Below are 22,096 nucleotides of genomic sequence, written 5' to 3'. Positions count from 1 at the left end.
AATTTTTTTAGAATTTTACATATGCTTTTAACATATATTTTTTTATATTTTTTATATTATATAAGTTTAGAATTTGTAAGAGTGGATCAAGAAAGTAACACTTAGAATGTGTACATATGCCTCTAAAAAATGGTTAAGCAGAGTCATGTGACTGACTAAGTGTTATATAAGGTGTGTGTATTTTAATGGTTGTTATACACCTGATTGTGTATACACGCTGTTTGTGAAAGCGCTTGTGTACCAATAAAACTGTTGCAGCCGAGTGGAATCCAGATCTTTGTTCTGTGGTTGGAGAAATTTGAGTATACACCTTATTAAGCTGAGGTTGCTGTTTTGGAGTATATATTTTTTTACTAAACTGAAGCTGCTGTTCTGAAGCCTCACCTGTGCAGTTCATGGACTTTGTGTTTACTTTGTGGATACTCTGGAATACTTTTATGCAAAGGTGCCTGTAACATTGGGTGGTTTGTATCATTTATATGTCTGTATGTGCCACACAGGTTTCATATTTCCAGTGTGAAACATATCTAAGCTCTTCCCATTTCACCTACAGCATTCTGCCCCTAAAATGCAATGAAAGTACCAGGTACACAGTATACAAAAGATTAATCAATTTACAAGCAAGGCCAGTGTCAAAATATGGTCCCAATTTCTGTGATATATGTCCTCCATCCCACTCTACCTGCTACACAAAGTACTTTGTAAAAACAGAGACACCCATATTAAAGTACATTACCCATTTAGTTACCCATCTGGCAAATTAAGAATATTTTAACATGGAGGTATAACTCATATGAAGATGCTATAAGCAGAACATTGGCAGAGAAACAACTCCCTTGGCAACCAGTGGTAGAACGAAAGAGAAACCATTCTTTGTTAGAGTTGTTTTTAACTACAATGCTGCATCATATCAAACAGCAGAAGTTGCAAAGGACATTTCAAATACAACAACACAATAAGAAAGTTTTGGTTTAAAACCTCTGCAGCTGTGTGTGCATGAGCACATTTCTAATACATCTGGAAGTTAATTATGTTATTAAAAACCTTTTGGTCAGTAGATTTCAGTCATATCAAGGTTAACAGAAAATACAGACTATGACTAAACTTAACACAGACTATAAAGAAAGCTAAATATATTACCCAGTAACAATTGTGTGACAATGTTCTTTGTAAGCAAATATACAGAACACTTGTGGATTTTTTTCCTTGGAAAATACCCTTTTGTTAGGGGTTGTATCTGGGGATAATGCACCTCTTTATCTGTGTATAAGGTGAAGAGAACACTTCCCAACAAAGAACTCTAAAACACAATTACAAAAAAAAAAGAAAGTGAGAAAATGCAACCATGATATAATCAGTGGTTTAGAGATTCTTCAAAGTCTCGTTTCTAAAACAAATGCGTTACCTGCGTGCTTCATATCTAAGCATCTTAAAGATCAGCAGTTTAAATGATACATTTCTTACACTAAACAGCACAACCTGTGACAAGTGATCCCTTATGAAAATATTTATGGCACAGGAGCAGACACTAAGAAATTTTCAGAAATGTTGTACTTTCATGCTGTAGCAAAAGAAAAAACACAACAGGCTTATATTTCTGTCAGACAGGTAATTGTATTGGAAAACTATCATGTTTATAACAGATATTGCTTCTTTAACTGCAGTCAGCATGCAATAAAAATTGCATTGTTGGGTAAAAAAAATATGTTATTAGTGAACAAAATGCACTATCCCTGGTATCCTAATTGATGCTTCTGGCTTTTTTCACTATATTTGCTGTAACAGAGTGCCAGTTTTATAATGGTACACAGGCTTGATATGATTATGGGCAGTAAAACAATGACTTTGTGTTACCTGGCAGAGGGAATTAAGTTGAGAATACCATTGAGGATATAACCAAAATCGGCATGCTGCTGTACAACAAGAGCCACCAAAGCCTCACAACACACTGTCCGCACAACCACATTATCGCTGCTGCACTTCTCCCACAACAAATTTAACGCAGGAGTCTGAAAAAGATAAAGTGACAGAGTCAGCAATGAAGTAACCTTAAAAGAGTTTGCACACCTAATGAAAACATTAATATAAGTAACCACCAAGTTCTCAGCCTGTCTTGTAGCATACGCTAGTCTTGAATGAGAAATCCTCATTCTTCAGGCTTTACAATCTATCCAAGTGACTTCAGAAGGAATGGGCCAGGATAACAATCAAACCTGCTTAACATTACAAACCAGCAATGCCAGTTCTCAACCAAATACACTCACTACTTGCAAAAAATGCAACCCTAAGCCACAAAGAACAAAACACAGCTAGGCAACACTGCAAGATGAAAATTAGTGCTGTGGTTTAGCCACTGGTTATGTGCCACATGACTTGTTGTTATATTGGTAACTTAAGGGACAACAGTAGTGGCACTTTACATTCATATGAACTGCATTATTTGACTGGCGTCTAAGCAGCTTCCACTGCATAGCTGTGTGTGTGTGCACTTGCATGTGGATATGTGTAGATCATTTAACTATATAAAATTAGACACATCTGTACATGTGTATAAAAATATGCATGCGCCTAAATCCTTTTAAAAAGAAACATGTAAAGGTGTGTATAAAAAAGTCAATAACGCACATAAGAAATAGGATGCACAAGTGCAATTTTGTAGCTGTATCTACTTGTTCGGCTATGTGACAGGATCACTTATGACAGTCATCCCTCGAATGCAATCTGCACTTCATACTACAGGGCTATTCCAAGAGAACTGCAGTTCTCCATTCCTAACAGACTTGCTACAATTTTCTAAAGATTAGTATACTGCATTTTTCCAAAGTTAGCAGCTAAAAGTTCTGATTTTAAACTGAAAGAACAATGGACAAGAAAAATCTATGCAAGATAAATCTATGATCAGCAACGTAATAGATAAAGTACAGCTGTGTAAGAACTTACCCTAACAGTAGATATCCTACTGATTACTGTTGCAGTATTCCTATGTTGTTGGATTATCTCACTGAGATAACCTGACATCCAACCAGGGTACCAAAGCCAAAAACCTTGCATATGGTCACAGGTCTGACTTATGACCTAACCCCAAAGGTGTAAGGATATACAAGTGGATACAAGAGTATAAAATCCTCAGAATATCTAAACCAAGAGAGATAGAGACACCAGAAAAGACACAGCAAACAGTATTAATGGTTAGATAAGAGGAGTGGAGTAGAGAAACAGTCTCTCCTCAGTCCATGAGAATGAATGAGAAAAAAAAACATTAGAAAGGGAGAAGGAGGGTGGGAAGTAATACTGCAGCAGTGATCAGTAAGAAATACTGTTACGGTAAGTTCTTAGACATTTGTACTATGTTATTCCTTAGATCACTTTTGCAGTAAGCAACTCTCTTGTGAAAGGCTCCAGACGAAGAAACTGCACTAGTGGAATGGGCCTTAACCGAAGAAAAGGATTGACCATGATGGAAGTAACAAAAGGCCAGAGACTTAGAAATTTACTTGGCAATTTCTAGAGTCAGGATTGCCAAATTTGGCATCTCGGAAGAAAACAGCTCACCCATCTTCCTAAAATCTTATCCAAATGGAATTTTAGCTGCATGTGCACATCCAAGGAGTGCAAAAGTCTTTCACATTTGTTTAACTGGTTTGGAATGAAGCTAGGTATTTTAACTGTCAGGTTGAGACAAAACCTATATACCACTTTAGGTATGAAAGGAGGATCGACCCCAACAGACACCCTATCCTTATAGAAAATAAGAAATCCAGCACAGGCCATTAAGGCTTGAAGCTCAGAAACCAGTCTGGCAGAAGTAACAGCTACTAGTAAAATGGTTTTCTAAGTGCAAAACTTGAGAGATGCAGAAACTATTGGTTTATAATGTGACCGAGTACGCTTTTCCTAGACAAAATTAAAAACCCAAGGGGGGAGGGATAGCCCACCTAGGAGGGTTCAAATGAAGGACACTCTTAAGGAGCTGCTTTATTTCAGTTCTGGAAAGCAGGGGAGGATCAATAGGCTTACATGCAGAAATGGCATATGTGCTTTGATATACGAATAGGATAGGTCTGCTTTTTAAAAACTAACAAAAATATAGTGGGAGTAACCTGTTTGTCAGGATTCTTTGTTTTTGTGACACCAGATAGAAAATATTTTCCATTTAGTTATACAAGATCTTCTAGAGGTAGGTTTTCTCACCTCCCAAGCAACATGAAGCACATTTTCAAAAAAAACTTGTCTATGAAAAATATGAGAATTCTCTCATCCACAATGTCAGATTGAGAGCTGGCAAGCTGGGATGAAACAATGCACCCTTTTCCTGAGTGAGAAAGTCCACTCTGTAGGGTAACTTGTGATAATGACCCCTGGCAGGATGATGGAGGAGGAACCAATGCTAATTGGGCCAAAAGGGAGTCACCAGCAAGATTGTCGGTCTGCTCCTTAGTATCATTAACAGAACTTTTAAGATTAGGGGAAGTGGATGGAAGGCATAAAGGAAATTCCCTTTATAAGAAAAAGACATGGCATCCATTCTCCAGGTCTGGGGGCAAGGAATACTGGAGTAAAACAGCTTGAGCTGTCTTTTATGAGTGGAAGCATATACTTCTGTCTGAAGAATGCTCCATTTGTGGACTATAACCAGGAAGACCTCCCTGTTCAACATCCATTAGTTATCTTCCAGGAATCTTCAAGAACAATGTCCTGTGAAGGAATGTAAACTGCTTGTAGAGACAGATTTACTTTTACATCTTGGTCCCAAGCCAGAAGAGCTAGTCTAAATATCTTGTAGGACACCCCTTCCCACTGTATGCTTATATACCACATGACAGCTGCGCTGTCTGTGAAAGTCTTGAGGGGATCTTGGGTTCCAGTCATGACAGAATACCTGTACAGCCTGAATGAAAGCCCTCATTTCTTTCACACTATGTTCCTTCTTTTGTTGAGGTTCCAGTGACCCTGATATGCTAAGAAGCCTGCCCATGTACACCAAACTAGATCTGATGCATCTGTGTGAAGTCCCAGAGTGAGAACAGTTTGAATTGTAGTCCTGAATTCAGCTGCACCTGAGAGACCCATCAATGTAACTCTTTTTAGAAAAGACAGCAATGGAATTTGAGTGTCTAGTGGGTGTCAATGTTGGGACCAGACAGAGAATGAGACACACATCCGGTACCACTGGATCATTCGCATGTGGAATTTGACAAATGAAACCATGGTAATGGAAGCTGCCATGATCCCCAGAGCTCTGAGGATTTTCCTTGCAGGCAAGACTGTAGAGGAACGAGGGAATGAAAATATAGGGAAATAGTCTGCACTTTATCTTGTGGGAGAAAAGCTACAATTAGATGCATATCCAGCCTGCAAACCAGAAAGACTAGCTCCTGGGTAGGGGGTCAAAGCAGACATTTTAGACGGATTGTGAAGCCCAGCTCCTGCAAAAGGGCAATAGTGTAGCTGAGATATCTTAAGAGGTCTTCCTAAAAGGTCGCTTCTATAAGAACAACACTGAGGTACAGGAATATTTTTATTCCCCAAGTCCTGCAAAAGGTGATAACTGGAGCCAGACACTTTGTGAAAACCTTGGTGGCTGTGGATAGCCCAAAGGGTAAAATAGAGAACTGAAAGTGTGATGAACAAAACCAAGAACCAGAGTCATTTCCTATAATAAGGGTGAATGGGAATGTGGAGGTATGCATCCTTCAAATCCAAAAATCAGAAAGCTTTGCTGTAAGATGAAGGAAAAGCATTTTGAAAGAAGGTGCCATCAGAATGATATTGAGATGAGACAAATCGAGAAAAGGGTGTTCAATCATCTCCTTTTCTGGGTAAAAGAAAAAAATGTCTGGAAGAAAACCATTTTCCTAGATGTTGCGGGGTATAGATTCTGTGGTGCCTTGATTGAGAAGACCCTGCAGAATAGGAGGGAGAAGGTACACCTGGCTGGATTGAGGGTGAGAATGCACCTGAAGGCTGGAATTTCCTTAAAGGTAAATTTGATAAAGATACAGTTGGTCTAGACAAACTGCAAACTTTCTGAATTTACAGCTCAGTCAATGAAGAAAGCAAGGAATTTATTAAAGCTGAACTACCAGATCACTAAAATGTGGTCTATTTACTGGAAAAATGAAGAGTGCAGTCTCAAATGACTACTTCCCAAAATGAAGTCCTGGAATATCAGTGGGTCAATATGTTGGACAATGGAATAGACTGTTCATAGAGATCCACAGAGGGAAAAATATATATATTTAAGTGGTGTCCCACACAGGATAGAAACCTGGGACTCTATTATGTTTATAAAACAAACTTGTCCATATTTAGAAGGATTAGTCACTTATCCAAATAGTTCACAGTGTCCTGGGACCTGACACTACCATCAGAGTGTTCCCACATTCTGTATCAGAAAGATATGTTACTTGCAAAACAAAAATAACTTGGGGGGGGGGGGGTACTATGAAAAAGAGAGTAAAAATGTATATTTTAAGATAACAGGAATTTCTGTTATCAAGCTTTTTCTCCTGAAACTAATCATGTATTTCCACTTTTCATATCAGAAAGTTGGCAGGAATACTCTAATAGTCTCAAACTAAGGCTTTCTGCAAGAACCAAAATGTCTGCCATAGCTTTCGAGGCAATGGAGTTTGTAATAAAAAAATTAAAAAAAAAAGGCATGTATAATCAAAGCCCATTCAAAGAGATGGAACTAGCAACACATTTTGCCAGGGTGTTCTGCCCTCAAGGAAATATCAGCTTAAGCTCTCTGCACTTTTCAGAAGAAAAACGCATATGAAAAACAAAGCTGGCATTTCTAGGTCTATGAATTCTAGTGGAAAAATTGGATTTTCTTCATTACTTAAAAAAGTAAGAAGTGACATCTACTAGTCATGGAGATTATTTGACCCCACAGCTTGGAAAGGAAACAGAATGAGAAGAAACTAATTGCATTACTCTTTAACGATGCTGCTTGCTATCCATATTTTCAGTGTTCTCTGATTTTGCAGAATTTCACTGATTTTATGCTATATTTTTGTCCTGTTCCTCCAAAAATGTACTGTTTAAAAGATGTATGCTAATACATACCTACAACTATTTCAGGCAGAGGCAATAATCCACGTCCAGCCCTGCCAATATACAAAAAGTACAGTTTTGTACCTACCATAAATGTAGATGTTCGAAGATCCACATTGCTGCAGTCCTTACACTTGGGTAGTCTGCTGTCCTCGGTCGGCCCGAATACCAAAGTATAAGGCTGACGTCGGTCAAGGCGCATTAGTCTGACGTCAGGACGTCAGGGTACAAATGCGCATGACCGACGTCATATCCTCAGTCTTTTCTTGCCCCAGATGTCAGAAGACCCTAAAAAGGTAAGGCCAAAACCAGAAAACAACACACCCAACACCCCTGCACCAAATATATGTACAATATATTCAATTTACAAAAGTACAACCCAACCCACACAACCACCCCTAAACACAGAGGGGAAGGAGGGAGGGTAAATTGGACTGCAGCAATGTGGATCTTCGAACATCTACATTTATGGTAGGTACAAAACTGTACTATGTTCTTCATCTCACATTGCTGCAGTCCTTACACTTGGGTAGAATCCCAAAGCAGAGGTAAGGGAGGATGGCAAATCATAAAGAAGCAGGAGCTGCCAACATGCCCTGTAAAATAGCAGTGGCAAAACCAGCCCTAGATTTAGAGTAGGGAGGAAGGTGGTAATGCTTAGAGAAAGTATGCACTGAACTCCAAGTAGCTGCCTCCAAAATATCCTTAGTTGCCACCCCCCTTAGAAATGCTGTTGAAGTGGCAGTAGCCCTAGTGGAATGAGGCCTAATCCCAGCTGGAATCTCCTTGCCATGATGGGAATAACAGAAAGCAATGCAAAACCCAATCCACTTAGAAATAGTTTGTTTTGACACAGGCTTGCCCTGAGAACTCAAAGCAAAAGAAACAAACAACTGCTGAGACTGCCTAAAATCCTTAGTCCTGCTTAAATAATAACGCAACTGCCTGTGTACATCTAAAGTGTGCAAAATCTTTTCCCCCTTATTTTGGGGATTTGCATAAAAAGTAGGCAAATGAATAGTTTGGTTTAAAGCCACACTAGAAACCACTTTAGGCATAAAGGAAGGATTAGTACGTAAAGATACCCTATCCTTATGGAAAATCAAGAAAGGCTCAACCGCCATAAGGGCCTGCAATTCAGAAACCCTTCTTGCAGAGGTAATGGCCAACAAAAAAGCAGTCTTCCATGACAAATATTTCAATTCAGCAGTAGCTGCAGGCTCAAAGGGTTGTAGAGTGAGTTTCTCCAACACAAAATTGAGGTCCCAAGCAGGAGTAGGAGCTCTACGTGGGGGTCTTATATTCTTTGCCCCTCTAAGAAATTGCTTGAACAAAGGAGGAGAAAACAGTGGTGGGTCACAATCATAGTGAGCTGAAATTGCTGCAGCATGAATCTTAATGGAAGAGAAAGACAAACCTTTGTCCAATAACTCAGTAAGATATTGAAGAGCCACACTCAAATTAGGCTCAGAAACATCCAAATCCTTTGCTGCACTCCAAAATAAAAATCTCTTCCATTTTTCTGCGTACACTTTCCTTGTACTAGGTCTTCTGGCTTCCATAATCACATTCAAAACTTGTTGAGGAAGTTGAGACCTGCTGTGGTTCAAAACAGAATATGCCAGGCTGTTAGATGAAGAGAGTGAAGCTTGACATTGAGTAGATGACCGTCCTTCTGAGACAACAGGTGTGGAATCAAAGGTAAAGGCCATGGAGGCTTCCTTACCAGACTCCTCAGTAATGGGTACCAGTGCTGCCGAGGCCAATCTGGAGCTATTAAAATCATCCTTGGTTTGTCTTGTCTGACCTTTAGGAGCACCTTTGGGAGGAGAGGCAGAGGTGGAAAGGCATACACATGAAGATTTTTCCAACTGAAAGACAGAGCATCCACTTTCCAAGCTGTGTGATGAAACCTTTTCGTGCAAAACCTTGGCAGCTGGTGGTTTAGTGGAGAAGCGAACAGATCTATGTCTGGAGTTCCCCATGACACTGTCAATTTCCGAAATACATGAAGATCCAATTTCCACTCGTGGGGATCCATGATTTGCCTGCTTAACACATCTGCTAAGGAGTTCTGTGCTCCCGGCAGAAACCTTGCTTGAAGATTTAGTTGCAAACTTAGCGCAGTCTCCCACAAAATCATTGCTTGCCTGCATAGAGGATAAGAATGTGTTCCCCCTTGCTTGTTGATGTACCACATGACAGTGGTGTTGTCTGTTAGAATCAACACCTGCCCTGGAAGAAGTAAATCCTTGAAAGCCATTAATGCAAACTGGACTGCTAACATCTCCTTCATGTTGATATGTAGATGTTGTAGTCTGGCAGGCCACTTGTCTTGTATCCACTTTCCATTCAGATGAGCTCCCCAAGCTGTGTCTGAGGCATCTGTCGTTAGAATCTGACTCGCCTCTGGCCGGGTCACAGAGAGTCCCTTGTTTAGGTGACATTCCTGAGCCCACCACAAAAATTCCTTTTGAATGCAAGGTATTATTTGAATGACAGTGTCCAGATCCTGGCAGTGCTGTGTCCATACATTTTTGAGATACCATTGCAGCTTCCTCATATGCAGTTTGGCATTGGGAAGCACCAGAATACAAGATGCCATGAACCCTAAGGCTTGAAGGACTGTCCTTGCAGTCAGCCCGGACTGATGAGATAGTTGACAGAAGTAAAGGGAAAGATTCTTTTGCTTGTCCGGGGTCAAAAAGGCCATCTGGGTTGCTGTATTCAGTCTCACACCCAGAAAGCACATGTCTTGAGAGGGTACTAGACTGGACTTTATTTCGTTCACAGAATACCCCAGGCATCTTAGCACTGCTATCACATATTCCAAATGCTGAAGAAGCTCGTCCTTTCCTTGAGCCAGAATCAGGCAATCGTCCAAGTAAGGATAAATCTGTATACCTCTCAGTCTGAAGAAAGCTATCACTGGAGCCAGAACTTTCGTGAAGACTCTGGGCGCAGTAGATAAGCCAAAGGGCAATGCAGAGAACTGATAGTGAGAATTCCCAGCTCGAAAACGCAGATACTTCCTGCAACTTAGTCTGATAGGAACATGAAGGTAAGCCTCCTTGAGATCCAAAGTTACCATCCAGTGATCTTTGCCCAGCAGAGGTAAAAGCTGTTGTAACGTCAACATTTTGAACTTGGGAATGTCCAGATAAGTGTTGAGGATAGATAAATCCAAAATTGGTCTCCACATGTTCCCCTTTTTTGGTACTAGGAACAGGCGAGAATAAAATCCTAGGCCCCTTTCTGGCATAGGAACTGGCTGTATGGCCCCTATTTGGAGCAACAGAGAAATTTGCTTGTAAGCCTCTATTCTTTGTTGAGGAGGAACGTCTGGCATGCCTTTGAAAGGAGGCAAGGTATGGAAATAAAACCTGTAACCGTGGTGTATAATATCCAATACCCATTTGTCTTGGGTAATCAAACTCCAATTTTCTTTGAAAAGTGCCAACTTTCCCCCCAAAGGTGCTGCCAGACGAGAAGGCTCTGGCAGCTGAAAAGGCAGGTCATTGGGTCTGTTTACGAAAGGACTGACCCCTGCCCTCACCAGAAGACTGAGCAGGTGAACTCCCTGTTCTAGGCCTAAAAGAACCTTGAGCTCTGCCCCTACCACGTCTAGACCTACCCCTAGACTGGGAATCATAAGAAGGATATGTCCACCCCTTGGTAGGCCAATTTCTACTAAACTTCGGAGGCTGAACCTGCAAAAAATCTTTAACAGTCTGCATAGACTTAGCCTTGTCTTCCATTTTCTTTAAAACTGCTTCAACAGGAGAACCAAACAACACATCAGATTGTAAAGGAGCATCTAAAATCCTTGTCTTAACATGCTCAGCTAAATTCTGATCCCTCAGCCAGGCGTGCCTGCGAAGAACAGAACCAGTGGCAGCCACCCTCGAAGAGACCTGTACAGCATCAAAACCACATTGCAAGGAATGCTTACCCACCTGTTCAGAAACATGAACTAAATCTTGCAACTCTTTACACTCAATACCTTCCGCCAGAGCATCTACCTTAGACTTTAATTGTGAAAGGAGATAATTTTGGTATTTCAACATGTGAAACTGGCAATTCAAAGCCCTCATGGCTAAAGTGGAAGAAGTATACACTTTCTTTCCCCATCTATCCAAAGCCCTTGCCTCTTTATCTGGAGGAACAGGATTTTTAACAACAGAAGCCTTAACACCTTTAGGCCCCTGAGAAACAGTTTCTGGGTCTGCCCTAGGACTCTTAAAAAGATACTTATGAGCTTCAGGCACCCTATAATACCTATCCGGTTTAACTGGAGCAGGAGGCAAAGAATCAGGATTAAGAGAAGCCTCTGCAAAAACGTCTTCCACCACATCCAGAACAGGAGGTATAGCTAAAGGCCTATGCTGGGGTAGGAACAAAAATTCCCTAAGCCTTTTCCTGGAATCAGAGAAGTCCTGACCTTCCCATTTAAAATGCTCCCTCATGGAATGAAGAGTCTCTGAAAAAGAAAAATCCTCAGGAGGAGAAGCAGAAGGAGTAGAATCATCCACATCAGAATCAGAATAAGGAGAATACTCCTGCAAGTCTTCAGTCAAGACTCGGAAGCATCCGAACCCTGCTCAAAACTCCCAAGCTCAGGTTCCACCCTAGGCCTCTTATCAGGAGGGGGCATAGAACCTCTAATCAGTGTAATCAAATCTTCTGCCATCTTAAGCATATGCTTCTTGGGCACAGACCCTGAAGAACTAGTGGTGACACCAACAGAAGCTAAACCTGGCCTGCCTCTGGGAGAAGCCTTGGAAACAGAAGTGGAGGGCCTCACCACCTTAGGAAGGGAGGGGAGAACAGCTACCTGAGAAGCCCCTTCAGCCTGGCCTACCTCCTGAGAGGACACATCTTGTAATAATAAAGTCTCTCCCTGGGACTCCAAAAAAACTTCTGGCTGAACCTCCGGCTCCACCGAGCCCTCTAAAGAACCGGCGTCCGGGACGGACGGTTCTTCTAACCTAGGCTTTGCTGCTTTGTCCTTGCGCTTTTTCGACGAAGCGGGCGTCGGAGCATCCGACGGCATTTTATAATTGCACCGCTTCCCGAAGACTAACCTGGCACAATCTAATCTTCTCTTTATAGTGCGTTTGTTAAATCTAGCACAAGAGCGACACCCAACAACGTCGTGCTCAGGCCCTAAACAAGGTATACACAAGGTATGATAATCTCTATGAGGTATCTGTTTCCCACAAGAAATACAGTTATTCACTTTTTCTGACATCCGGTTAAATACTGAGGCAAGAAAAAACCAAAATATTCCCCAACGGGGTACTTAGCCAACTTTGATTCGGTCTGAAACTCCGACTTCGGAAAATTTCAGAACGCCAACCTGCACTTGCAACGCTGCTTCTGCATCGGACCATGCGGCAAAAAAGACTGAGGATATGACGTCGGTCATGCGCATTTGTACCCTGACGTCCTGACGTCAAACTAATGCGCCTTGACCGACGTCAGCCTTATACTTTGGTATTCGGGCCGACCGAGGACAGCGGACTACCCAAGTGTAAGGACTGCAGCAATGTGAGATGAAGAACATCAGTCATCTCTATAATAGTGTCCAGTCTGTTCTTAAAATATTTAAACTATTTATTTAACATTTGTTTAATGGGAAAGTCTGACTTGGAATGAGACCATTTTCAGAAGAGGCTCGGAGAGAAATGCTCCAGATGCATGCCTTTGTAACTAGAATTTAGTTTTATATAATTTGGTTATCTACTTCAGATGTAAGCTACTCTTTTAGAACCAATTAATACATCTCTCATGCCTATTAATCTCCTGCAGAGGTTGTCCTATGAGTCTCTACTACTATTTGATAAACCCTAGCATTCCCAGAGATAGTTTTCTTAATTTATATGATACACTGTACAAGTTCAGATGTTTTAATCTTACTTTATTAACTTTCACATCTATGGATGCTTATGTACATTTTCTACTTTTGTTTGCAGTTTACTCATGCTAGTTTTCTTATAAGGCTTCCATATCATCACGCCATACTTTAGTTTGGGTCTAATGTAACTTGCAATGACTTCATCATTTCTGATTTCCTGGACTTTATACACCTTTTCATACATCTTACAGTTTTATAACTTCCACCCATATACCCAGGTGTTTAAATGCAGCCACAGTTTCAGTGTGTGCTGTATTAAATGTATGTCTGTCAAATCTCATAGTCTCATTAAAGGTAGATCATACCTGTTAAACATGTTTTACTTCTCCAAGAAAGTCACCAAAGTCCTGGATAAGGGAAAGACAAAAGTACAGTTGTGTACCTACCATAAATGTAGATGTTCGAGTGTATTCACTGTTGCAGTCATGACACTTGGGTTATCCTGCTGGCAGGCTACACGCAGTTGGCCTGAATTCCAAAGTCCTGGTCCGGCGTCGGTTGCTGTCGCCTCTTCCCTGACATCAGTGAACCAGGGGTATAAAAGATGTAGCCGATGCCATTTTCTTCAGTTTTTCTTGCCCCAAATGTCAGGTGCCCCCAAAAGCACTCAGGTCTCTCAACAGCAGGTACAAATACGACTCAGTCATTGTCCACACTGGTGTTAACGACCTGAGACGTACCTCCTTGGACTACATGAAAAGAGACATTGAGGAGCTCTCTGATTATGTAGCCCAGGCAGGTATGACCCTGACCTTGAGCAGTATCCTACCTTCACCAAGAATGATGCCACAATACAGAGATAAGATGATCAGCTTTAACAATTGGCTTAAACTCTGGTGTCATTCAAAGGGGATCCAATGTCTGTCTGCCTGGGATGACATGCTGGACAAGCCACGCTGCTTCGCAAGGGACGGCTTGCACCTGTCACCCCTGGGATTCGGATATTGGCAAAGGCTCTTGCCACCCCATAGTGCCTTTTTAGGCAAGGCTCAAATTCTAAACCTACCACCCTAGAACACAAAAAGGAAAAAACTAAGGGTAATGCTGCTCAATGCCAGAAGTCTAAATCTCAAAATGCACGCTTTCGAGGCCCTTCTCAGTATGGAGAACATCGATGTCTGTGCAGTGACAGAAACCTGGTTCAAGGCTCCTGAGAGCACCCCAGCACTATCAGGTTTTACCTCTTATCATGCGTTCCGCCCCAAAATCTGGACAATACCAAGAAAGGAGGTGGGGTATCCATATTCATCAAAGACAACCACACCTCAAGACTGGTGGCAACGCGATGCATCAGAGACCATCCAGGTGCAATTAACCATAGGCAAGACTGCTCTACAAATTGTAGCATGTTACAGGCCACCCTCACAAACTCAGGAACCTCACATGGCCTCCCTGAAAACCCTAGAGGGATAAATGTATCACCAAACACCATCATACTAGGTGACTTCAATTACCCTAATATAGACTGGGAACACTACTCAAGCCCAAACACCCTAGCCCAAAAGTTCCTGGAATTCATAAACTCAAATGCCATGGAACAACTAGTCACCATCCCCACAAGAGGAGAAAACATACTTGATCTCATCATCACGAACATGGGAGCACAATGTTCAACACGAAGTATACCCCTCACTGGTGAGATCAGATCACAAACTAATCTCGCTGGAGGTCCTCATCCCACCCCACCTGAAATAAAAGACCACAGTAAAGAACTTCTTGAAAGCCGACTTCACACTTCTAAAGACTAGTGTGGTCTCCTTTAAGGCCCCCGAGCCGGCAGAAAACAGTACTCAAGCCGCTGAATCACTTACAAATGCCTTCTACCAGCACCTGCAGGACTGCATGGATAAGGCAATCCCAAGCAAAACAAAGACTCTTTGTACCAAAGGCAAGCGTCCAGTCTGGTGGACCCCAGCCATAAACAAACTCTACAACAAAAGGAGGAAGCTACTACAAGACAGAGCAAAATCCTTAAAAGGTAAGACATCCTTGATCACTATAAGTAAAAAACTAAGAGCTCTCAAAATCATCCAAAGCAAATTTTGAGAGAAAAATAGCTAAAGACTCAAAAGACAATCATAAGGCCTTCTTTAGCTATGTTAGAAACCTGGGAGGAAACTCCCAGATATGCTCAGAACTAGTTCAAAATGATGTGAAGATTACTGATCCTACAGACATTGCCAACATACTGGCTGACAGGTTCAGTGCAAACTTCTCCCCTCCCCAAAGGAGAGATATCTATACCAGCGATTGCAGCCCCCAAACATCTCCAAGCCCAAGTGAGAACTGCTCTCTCCAAAGCAAAAACACAGCATCCATGGGACCTGATGGTGTCCCCGGCTGTGTGCTCCACGAACTCAACGAGGAATTAAACCCACAGCTAGGACAGCTGTTTAATCATAGTCTTACCTCTGGATCATTACCCAGGAGTGGCGCACTGCAACTGTGGTCCCACTTCACAAAGGCGGTGCCTCCACCGACCCTGGAAATTACCGGCCCATTAGCTTGACAAGCCTTATCTGCAAAGCCATGGAGAGGATCATAATGGACCTCATAAATAAAGACATAGGAATTTGCAGACTTTGGATCCATCCCAGTTTGGCTTTGTCAAAGGCAGATCATGCCTTCTAAACTTGGTTGACTTTTTGAAACAGTCACCAAAGCTATTGATGAGGAAAGGCAGTCCATACAGCCTACCTCGATCTGGCGAAGGCCTTGATACAATACCCCACTCGGGTATCATTGAAAAACTCATCAGCTTAAATGTTAACCCATACATCACAAGATGGGTTGCAAACTGGCTGAGTGACAGAACCCACAGGGTCAGAGTTGCTGGCGCCATGTCAGACTCAAAGCCTGTCACAAGTGGTGTACCACAGGGCTCAGTCCTGGGCCCACTCTTGTTTGGCATCTACTTTTCCAGTACAAGCAAACACAGGAGGGTTATGGCTGACAAAGTTTGCAGATGACTGCAAACTGGGCCATAGTAGAAAACACATCTGACATAGATATCCTTCAGAAGGGTCTCACAGAAACGGATAACTGGTGCCAGAGCCATGGCCTAAAGTTAAATGCCAAAAAATGCATAGTCATACCCTTCGGAAAAAACAAGGTTACCCCTAGCTATCAAATAGGTGGCAATCCACTGAGCACAGAAGAAGTTATCAGGGACCTGGGGACCCAGGTTGATAGTAGTCTGTCATTCAACACCCATGTAGCTAAAGTAGTTAGGAAGACCTTCTACATTGCCCACCTTATCATGAAGGGATTCTCATCTAGATCAAGGGAGGTCATAGTCTCCCTATACTCATCACTCATCAGACCAATGATTGAGTACAATGCCCCATTCGGAATGTATCTGACCCGACATTTGCAGCAGCTGGAGAGGCCACAAAAGTTCCTCACCAAAAGGATAAAGGGTCTCAAACATCTGTCCTATGCTGCCCGACTGAAAGAACTCCAGCTCTATTCAGTCGCCACCGCTTGCTCAGAGGTGACCTTTGCCTAACATACAAGGCCATGTCAAACCCAGATTTGATGAATATGCTTCACCTCAAAAATCTAGATCCGTCAGAGTCACAAGGGCGGAGACTTAAACCTCGACACAGCTATTAATAGGACGTGCTGGAGGGATAGATTCATCACCCAAAGACTCCCTATGCTGTGGAATAAAATCCCGGTATATGTGAGGCAGAGCACCTCACTGGCCTTGTTCAAGAGAAATCTTGACCAATGGATGGGAGATCGCAGATATACCCCAGGGATTACCTCAGTGTCACTGCTCAACAGAGGCACAGCAAAATAATGGGTATAGTTCCCCATACTAAAGGGGTGGCGTAAGCCACAAAACTATGGGCTAGGCTTGTAAATGCCCTCGGGCAGATAGCCTAGTATGAACCTATGAACCTATAAAAATACTGATCATAAAAAAGCATGCACATAACCTTCATCTGCAAGTAAATACACCACATAGGTTGTATAGAATAGAGAAGTACAAATAAGTCGAAGCAAAGAAAGGGGGATGGTGGGTAACCTGGACTGCAACAGTGAATACACTCCAACATCTACATTTATGGTAGGTACACAACTGTACTATGTTCATCCTGTTTCACTGTTGCAATCATTACACTTGGGTTGAATCCCAAAGCTGAGGTTGGGTGGCTGGGCCTAAATAGAATTAGGAGTGGCTTTGAGGCCCTGCAGAACTGCAGTGGCAAAGCCTGCGCTGGATTTAGAGTAAAGAGGTAAGTGGTAGTGCTTCATGAAAGTGTGCACTGAAGTCCAGGTTGCAGCCTCCAAAATGTCCTTGGTTGGTACTCCTCTGAGGAAGGCTGCTGAAGTGGCCGCTGCTCTGGCAGAATGTGGCCTAATGCCCTTAGGCACTGATTTGTCATGTCGTGAATAGCAGAAACGAATGCAGTGGCCTATCCATTTTGAAACAGTCTGCTTTGAAATAGCATCTCTTAGTGGCATACGCTGCAGGATCGCAAGGGAAAGCTGAGTCTTTCTGAAAGCTTTAGTCTTGTCCAAGTAAAAGCGTAGCGTGCATGTCCAAAGAATGCAGAAGTCTCTCCCCCTTACTCTGCGGGTTTGGATAAAAGGTAGGCAAATGTATGGTTTGGTTAAGGGCCACACTGGACACTACCTTAGGCATACATGTTGGGTTTGTCCTTAGAGAAACCATGTCCGGATAGGAAATACAAGGTTCCACAACCATTAGTGCATGTAACTCTGAGACTCTTCTTGCTGAAGTTATTGCTAGGAGAAGAGCTGTTTTCCATGATGAGTACTTTATCGCAGCTGTATTGGCTGGCTCAAAAGGAGGCAGTGTGAGTTTTTCCAAGACAAAAATTGAGGTCCCATGCAGGCATTGAAGCTCTCCTTGCAGGTCTTATGTTTTTGGCCCCTCTGAGATACTGCCTTAGCAGTGGATGAGAGAAAATAGGTGGGTCCGTACTGTAATGAGCTGAAATGGCAGAGGCATGGGTCTTAACTGATGAGAAGGATAGGCCTTTGTCCAGCATCTCAGTTAGGTATTGTAAAATCTGTGGAATATTTGGAACAAGCGTGTCAATTCCTTGTGCCTGGTTCCAAGCACAGAATTTCTTCCATTTTTCTGCATAAGATTTTCTGGTGCTGGGCCTCCTGGCCTCTAAAATAACATCCATAACTGCTTTACAGAGAGGTGTGTTCTGAATGGTTACATTATCCGCCACACAGCCAGACTTAGGGTTCTGAGATGGCTGTGTAGATCTGATTGTTTTGTTGGGTCAGCAAATGAGGAATTTCAGGTAAAGTCCAGGCTGGGCCTTGAGACGGGCTCTTTAGAATTGGGTACCAGTGCTGGCGTGGCCAGTCTGGGGCAATCAGGATCATTTTTGGCTTCTCTTGTCTAATCTTTAAGAGTACCTTGGGGAGGAGAAGCAGAGGAGGGAAGGCATATACTGAGAGGGCTTTCCAGCTGAAAGGGCGTCCACTTTCCATGCTTGTTCGTGATAAGTCCGAGTGCAGAATCTTTGTAACTGGCAGTTGTGAGGGGAGGCAATAGATCTATGTCTGGGCATCCCCATTTCCCGGTTATCATTCTGAAGATTTGTAGATCTAGTTTCCACTTGTGAGGATCCATGAGGTTTCTGCTTAGTTCGTCTGCCAAGGTATTTGTCCTTCCTGGCAGGAATTGTGCTTGCAGGTGTACTTGATAAGTCAATGCTGTGTTCCACAAAGTCATGGCTTGTCTGCAGAGGGGGTAGGAATGTGTGCCTCCTTGCTTGTTTATGTACCACATGACTTAGTATTGTCCGTCTTTATCAGCAGTTGTCCTGGATGAAGTAGGTCCCTGAAGGCTGTCAGTGCGTTCTGTACAGCTAGCATCTCTTTTTGATTGATATGAAGATGCATTTGGCTTGTGGGCCACGTGCCCTGAATACATTTTCCTGCCATGTGTGCCCCCCAGGCATAATCTGATGCATTTGTTGTTGATGTCTTCCTGGCTGTGGGTAAAAGGGAATGGCTGTCCCTTGCTGTGGTGACAGGCCTGTGCCCACCATCGAAACTCCTGTTGCAGGCAGGGAATGAGAGTAATTAATGTTTCCAGGCTGTGGCAATGTTGAGTCCAAACCTTTTTTAGATACCATTGTAGTTTCCTCATATGCAGTCTTGCATATGGAATTAGTAGAATGCAGGATGCCATGTAGCCCAGAGCCTGCAGAATTTTTCTTGCAGATAACTGGGTCTTTGTTGCCATGTTTTAAAAGTAAGAAGTCAGTTGCCTTTGTTTGTCTGGCGTGAGATAAGCCATCTGGGCAGTTGTATTTAAGCTTGCACCCAGGAATATTATCTCTTGAGAGGGTACTAGTTTTGATTTCTTTTCGTTTACTGTGTACCCTAGGCAAATTAGCAATCTTTTTACAAACGTCAGATGCGTTAGTAGAATGTCTTTGGTCTCTGCTTGAATAAGGCAGTCATCCAACTAGGGAAATATTTGAATTCCTCTTTGTCTGCAAAATGCAATTACTGGTGCCAGGCATTTTGTGAAGACCCTGGGCGCAGTAAATGAGCCAAAGGGCAGTGCAGAGAATTGGTAGTGCATTGAACCAGCTATGAATCTGAGGTATCTTCTGCAAGTTTGTCCAATTGGGACATGCAGGTATGCCTCTTTGAGGTCCAAAGTTACAAGCCAAGCCTTCTTGCCCAGCATGGGCAGAAGCTGCTGCAGAGTCAACATTTTGAATTTTGGAATGTCCAGAAAAGTATTTAGAATAGACAGGTCCAGAATTGGTCTCCAGGCTTTGCCCTTTCTTGGTACTAAGAAAAGCCTTGAGTAAAATCCTTGTCCCTGCTCTTGTTGTGGCACTGGCTGAATAGCCCTCATTTCCATGAGAGATGAAACTTGTTTTTGTACCTCTGCCCATTGATTGTGTAGCAGGTCTGGCATACCTTTTGCCTTTGAAAGGGTGTGAAAGTGGAACCTGTAGCCCTGAGAGACTATATTTAAGACCCATTTGCCCTGGGTGATCCTGTGCCAATTTTGTGAAAAAAGTGTTAACTTTCCCCCTAAGGGAGCTGCCAAAAGTTAAGTGCTTGGCATTGGCAGAGGGAAGTCATTGGGACTTGTTTCCTATAAGGCTGTGACTTGTCTTCTCCACTTTTGGAGGTAGAAGCACCCCATTGTCTGGGCCTGTATGAGCCCTGGGGCTGTTGCCTACCTCTAGGGCATCTGAATCTGCCTCTGTGGTCTGCCACTGGAAAGGACAAATTCTTAGAAGGCCAGTTCCTGCTAAATCTGGGTTGCTGTACCTGTAAGAAATCCTATACTGTCTGCACAGATTTAGCTTTATCCTCCATTTTCTTCAACACCTCTTCTGCCTTAACACCAAACAAAGTATCATGCTGTAATGGAGCATCCAATAATTTTGCTTTAACATGATCAGGCAGATTATGTTCCTTTAACCAAGCATGCCTTCTGATAACAGAACCTGCAACTGTGGCCCTGCATGAGGTCTCCAGTGAATCATAACCACATTGCAAAGTAGGTTTTCCCACTTGTTCAGCTGCATGCAATAAGTCCTGCAATTATTTGTTCTCATAACATTCAGAATTTGTCAACATTTTTTGTTTTAACAAAGACATTAAGTATTGCTGATATTTGAGCATATGAAACTGGCAATTTAAAGCCCTTACAGCCAAGGTAACAGAAGTGTAGACTTTTTTCCCCCCATCTGTCCAGAGCCCTAGAATCTCTATCTGAGGGGACAGGGTTTTTAGCAGAAGCAGCCTTGACCCCTTTGGGACCCTGTGAGAATTTCTGGGTCAGCAGCAGGGTTTTTATATAGAAATGTATGGGAATTTGGAACCCTGTAGTACCTGTCCGGCTTAACAGGTGCAGGAGGTAGAGTCTGGAGACAGTCCGGACTCTGAAAATACATCTACTATGTCTAGAACCAGAGGAATTGCAAGAGGTCTGTGCTGAGGCAGTAACAGAAAGTCTCTAAGCCTTTTCTTAGAATCTGAATAATCCTGGCTCTCCCAGTGGAAATGCTCCCTCGTGGTATGCAGGGTTTCCCCAAATGAGTAATCCTCAGGAGGAGAAGTTGAAGGAATATAATCTTCAGTTTCAGAATCCTCATAGGGATGAATAGAATATCCCTGTTCTGAAGAGGAATCAGAGGAAATGGAAACCTGATCAGAGGAATCATATTCAGTATCTTGCCTAGGCCTCTTTTCAGGAGGGGGACAGGAACCCCTGATCAAAGTAATTAGGTCTTCGGCCATTTTGAGCATCTGTTTCTTAGGTATAGAAGTCTGTCCTGGAGAATGCTGTACTTGTTTCCTTGTCTTTAAAACTGCTTTTGACTTTGTCTTGGATGCTGAAGTAGGCTTTATATAAAGTTGTGTAGGTCTAAAAACACCCTCAGAAGCCAATGCCTGCTCAGCGGCTCCGGACCCATCTGAGGGATTGATTTCCGAAGGGCCAATACCTTGAGCATCCAGAGGCCTAGTTGTCTCCACATGGGAGTCGGAGGCGGCCTGTGGCTCTGAGGTAGCAGGAGTCAGGGGCTGCAAAAGCGCCTCACTGAGCACCGGCGACTGGCCTAGAAGAGGCTTCGTCGGTTTTGGACCTCGGATGCCTGTCCTTTTCTTTATCCTTGCGCTTTTTATGAATTCCGGTCATCAGTTGTTCCAACGGCATTATATAGTTAAACCTTCAGCCAAAGTAATGAAAAGCAAAATTGTACCGACGCTTTATAGTGCGTTGGTTAAATCTAGCACAAAACCGACAACTAGCAATGCCGTGATCAGGGCCTAGGCAAGGAATACAGTAAGAATGAAAATCCTTATGAGGTATTTGTTTCGCACAAGAAATACAATTGTTAACTTTTTCGGACATCAGTCTGAAGCAAGAAAAAAGTTTCCCCAATGGGGTACTTAGCTTTATTGAAGACTTTGGATCTGAAATTCAATTACGAAAATCTCAGGAGTCAGCCGACCGGCACTTGTGAACTGCTTTTGCTTCGGGCACCGCGCGGCAAGAAAGACTGAAGAAAATGGCATTGGCTGCATCTTTTATACCCCTGGCACACTGACGTCAGGGAAGAGGCGACAGCAACCGATGCCAGACCA

The 22,096-nt window shown here is 42.7% G+C and overlaps 1 protein-coding gene across 1 annotated transcript in view; it reads right to left on the bottom strand.

Moving 5' to 3' along the window:
* FOCAD (focadhesin) overlaps window positions 1-22,096 on the bottom strand; it is a 2,336,882-nt gene that overhangs the window by 1,864,880 nt on the left and 449,906 nt on the right. The window contains exon 4 of the mRNA XM_044060381.1: window positions 1,855-2,009. Within this exon, the coding sequence (XP_043916316.1) occupies window positions 1,855-2,009 (155 nt within the window). The remainder of the gene's footprint in view (window positions 1-1,854; window positions 2,010-22,096) is intronic.

This window comes from Protopterus annectens, chromosome 2.part0, assembly GCF_019279795.1.
Source record: "Protopterus annectens isolate FY-2018-M chromosome 2.part0, PAN1.0, whole genome shotgun sequence".
Taxonomy (NCBI): Eukaryota; Metazoa; Chordata; order Ceratodontiformes; family Protopteridae; genus Protopterus; species Protopterus annectens.
The sequence above is the reverse complement of the archived record's forward strand: the minus strand, read 5'-3'. Positions and strand labels throughout refer to the sequence as shown.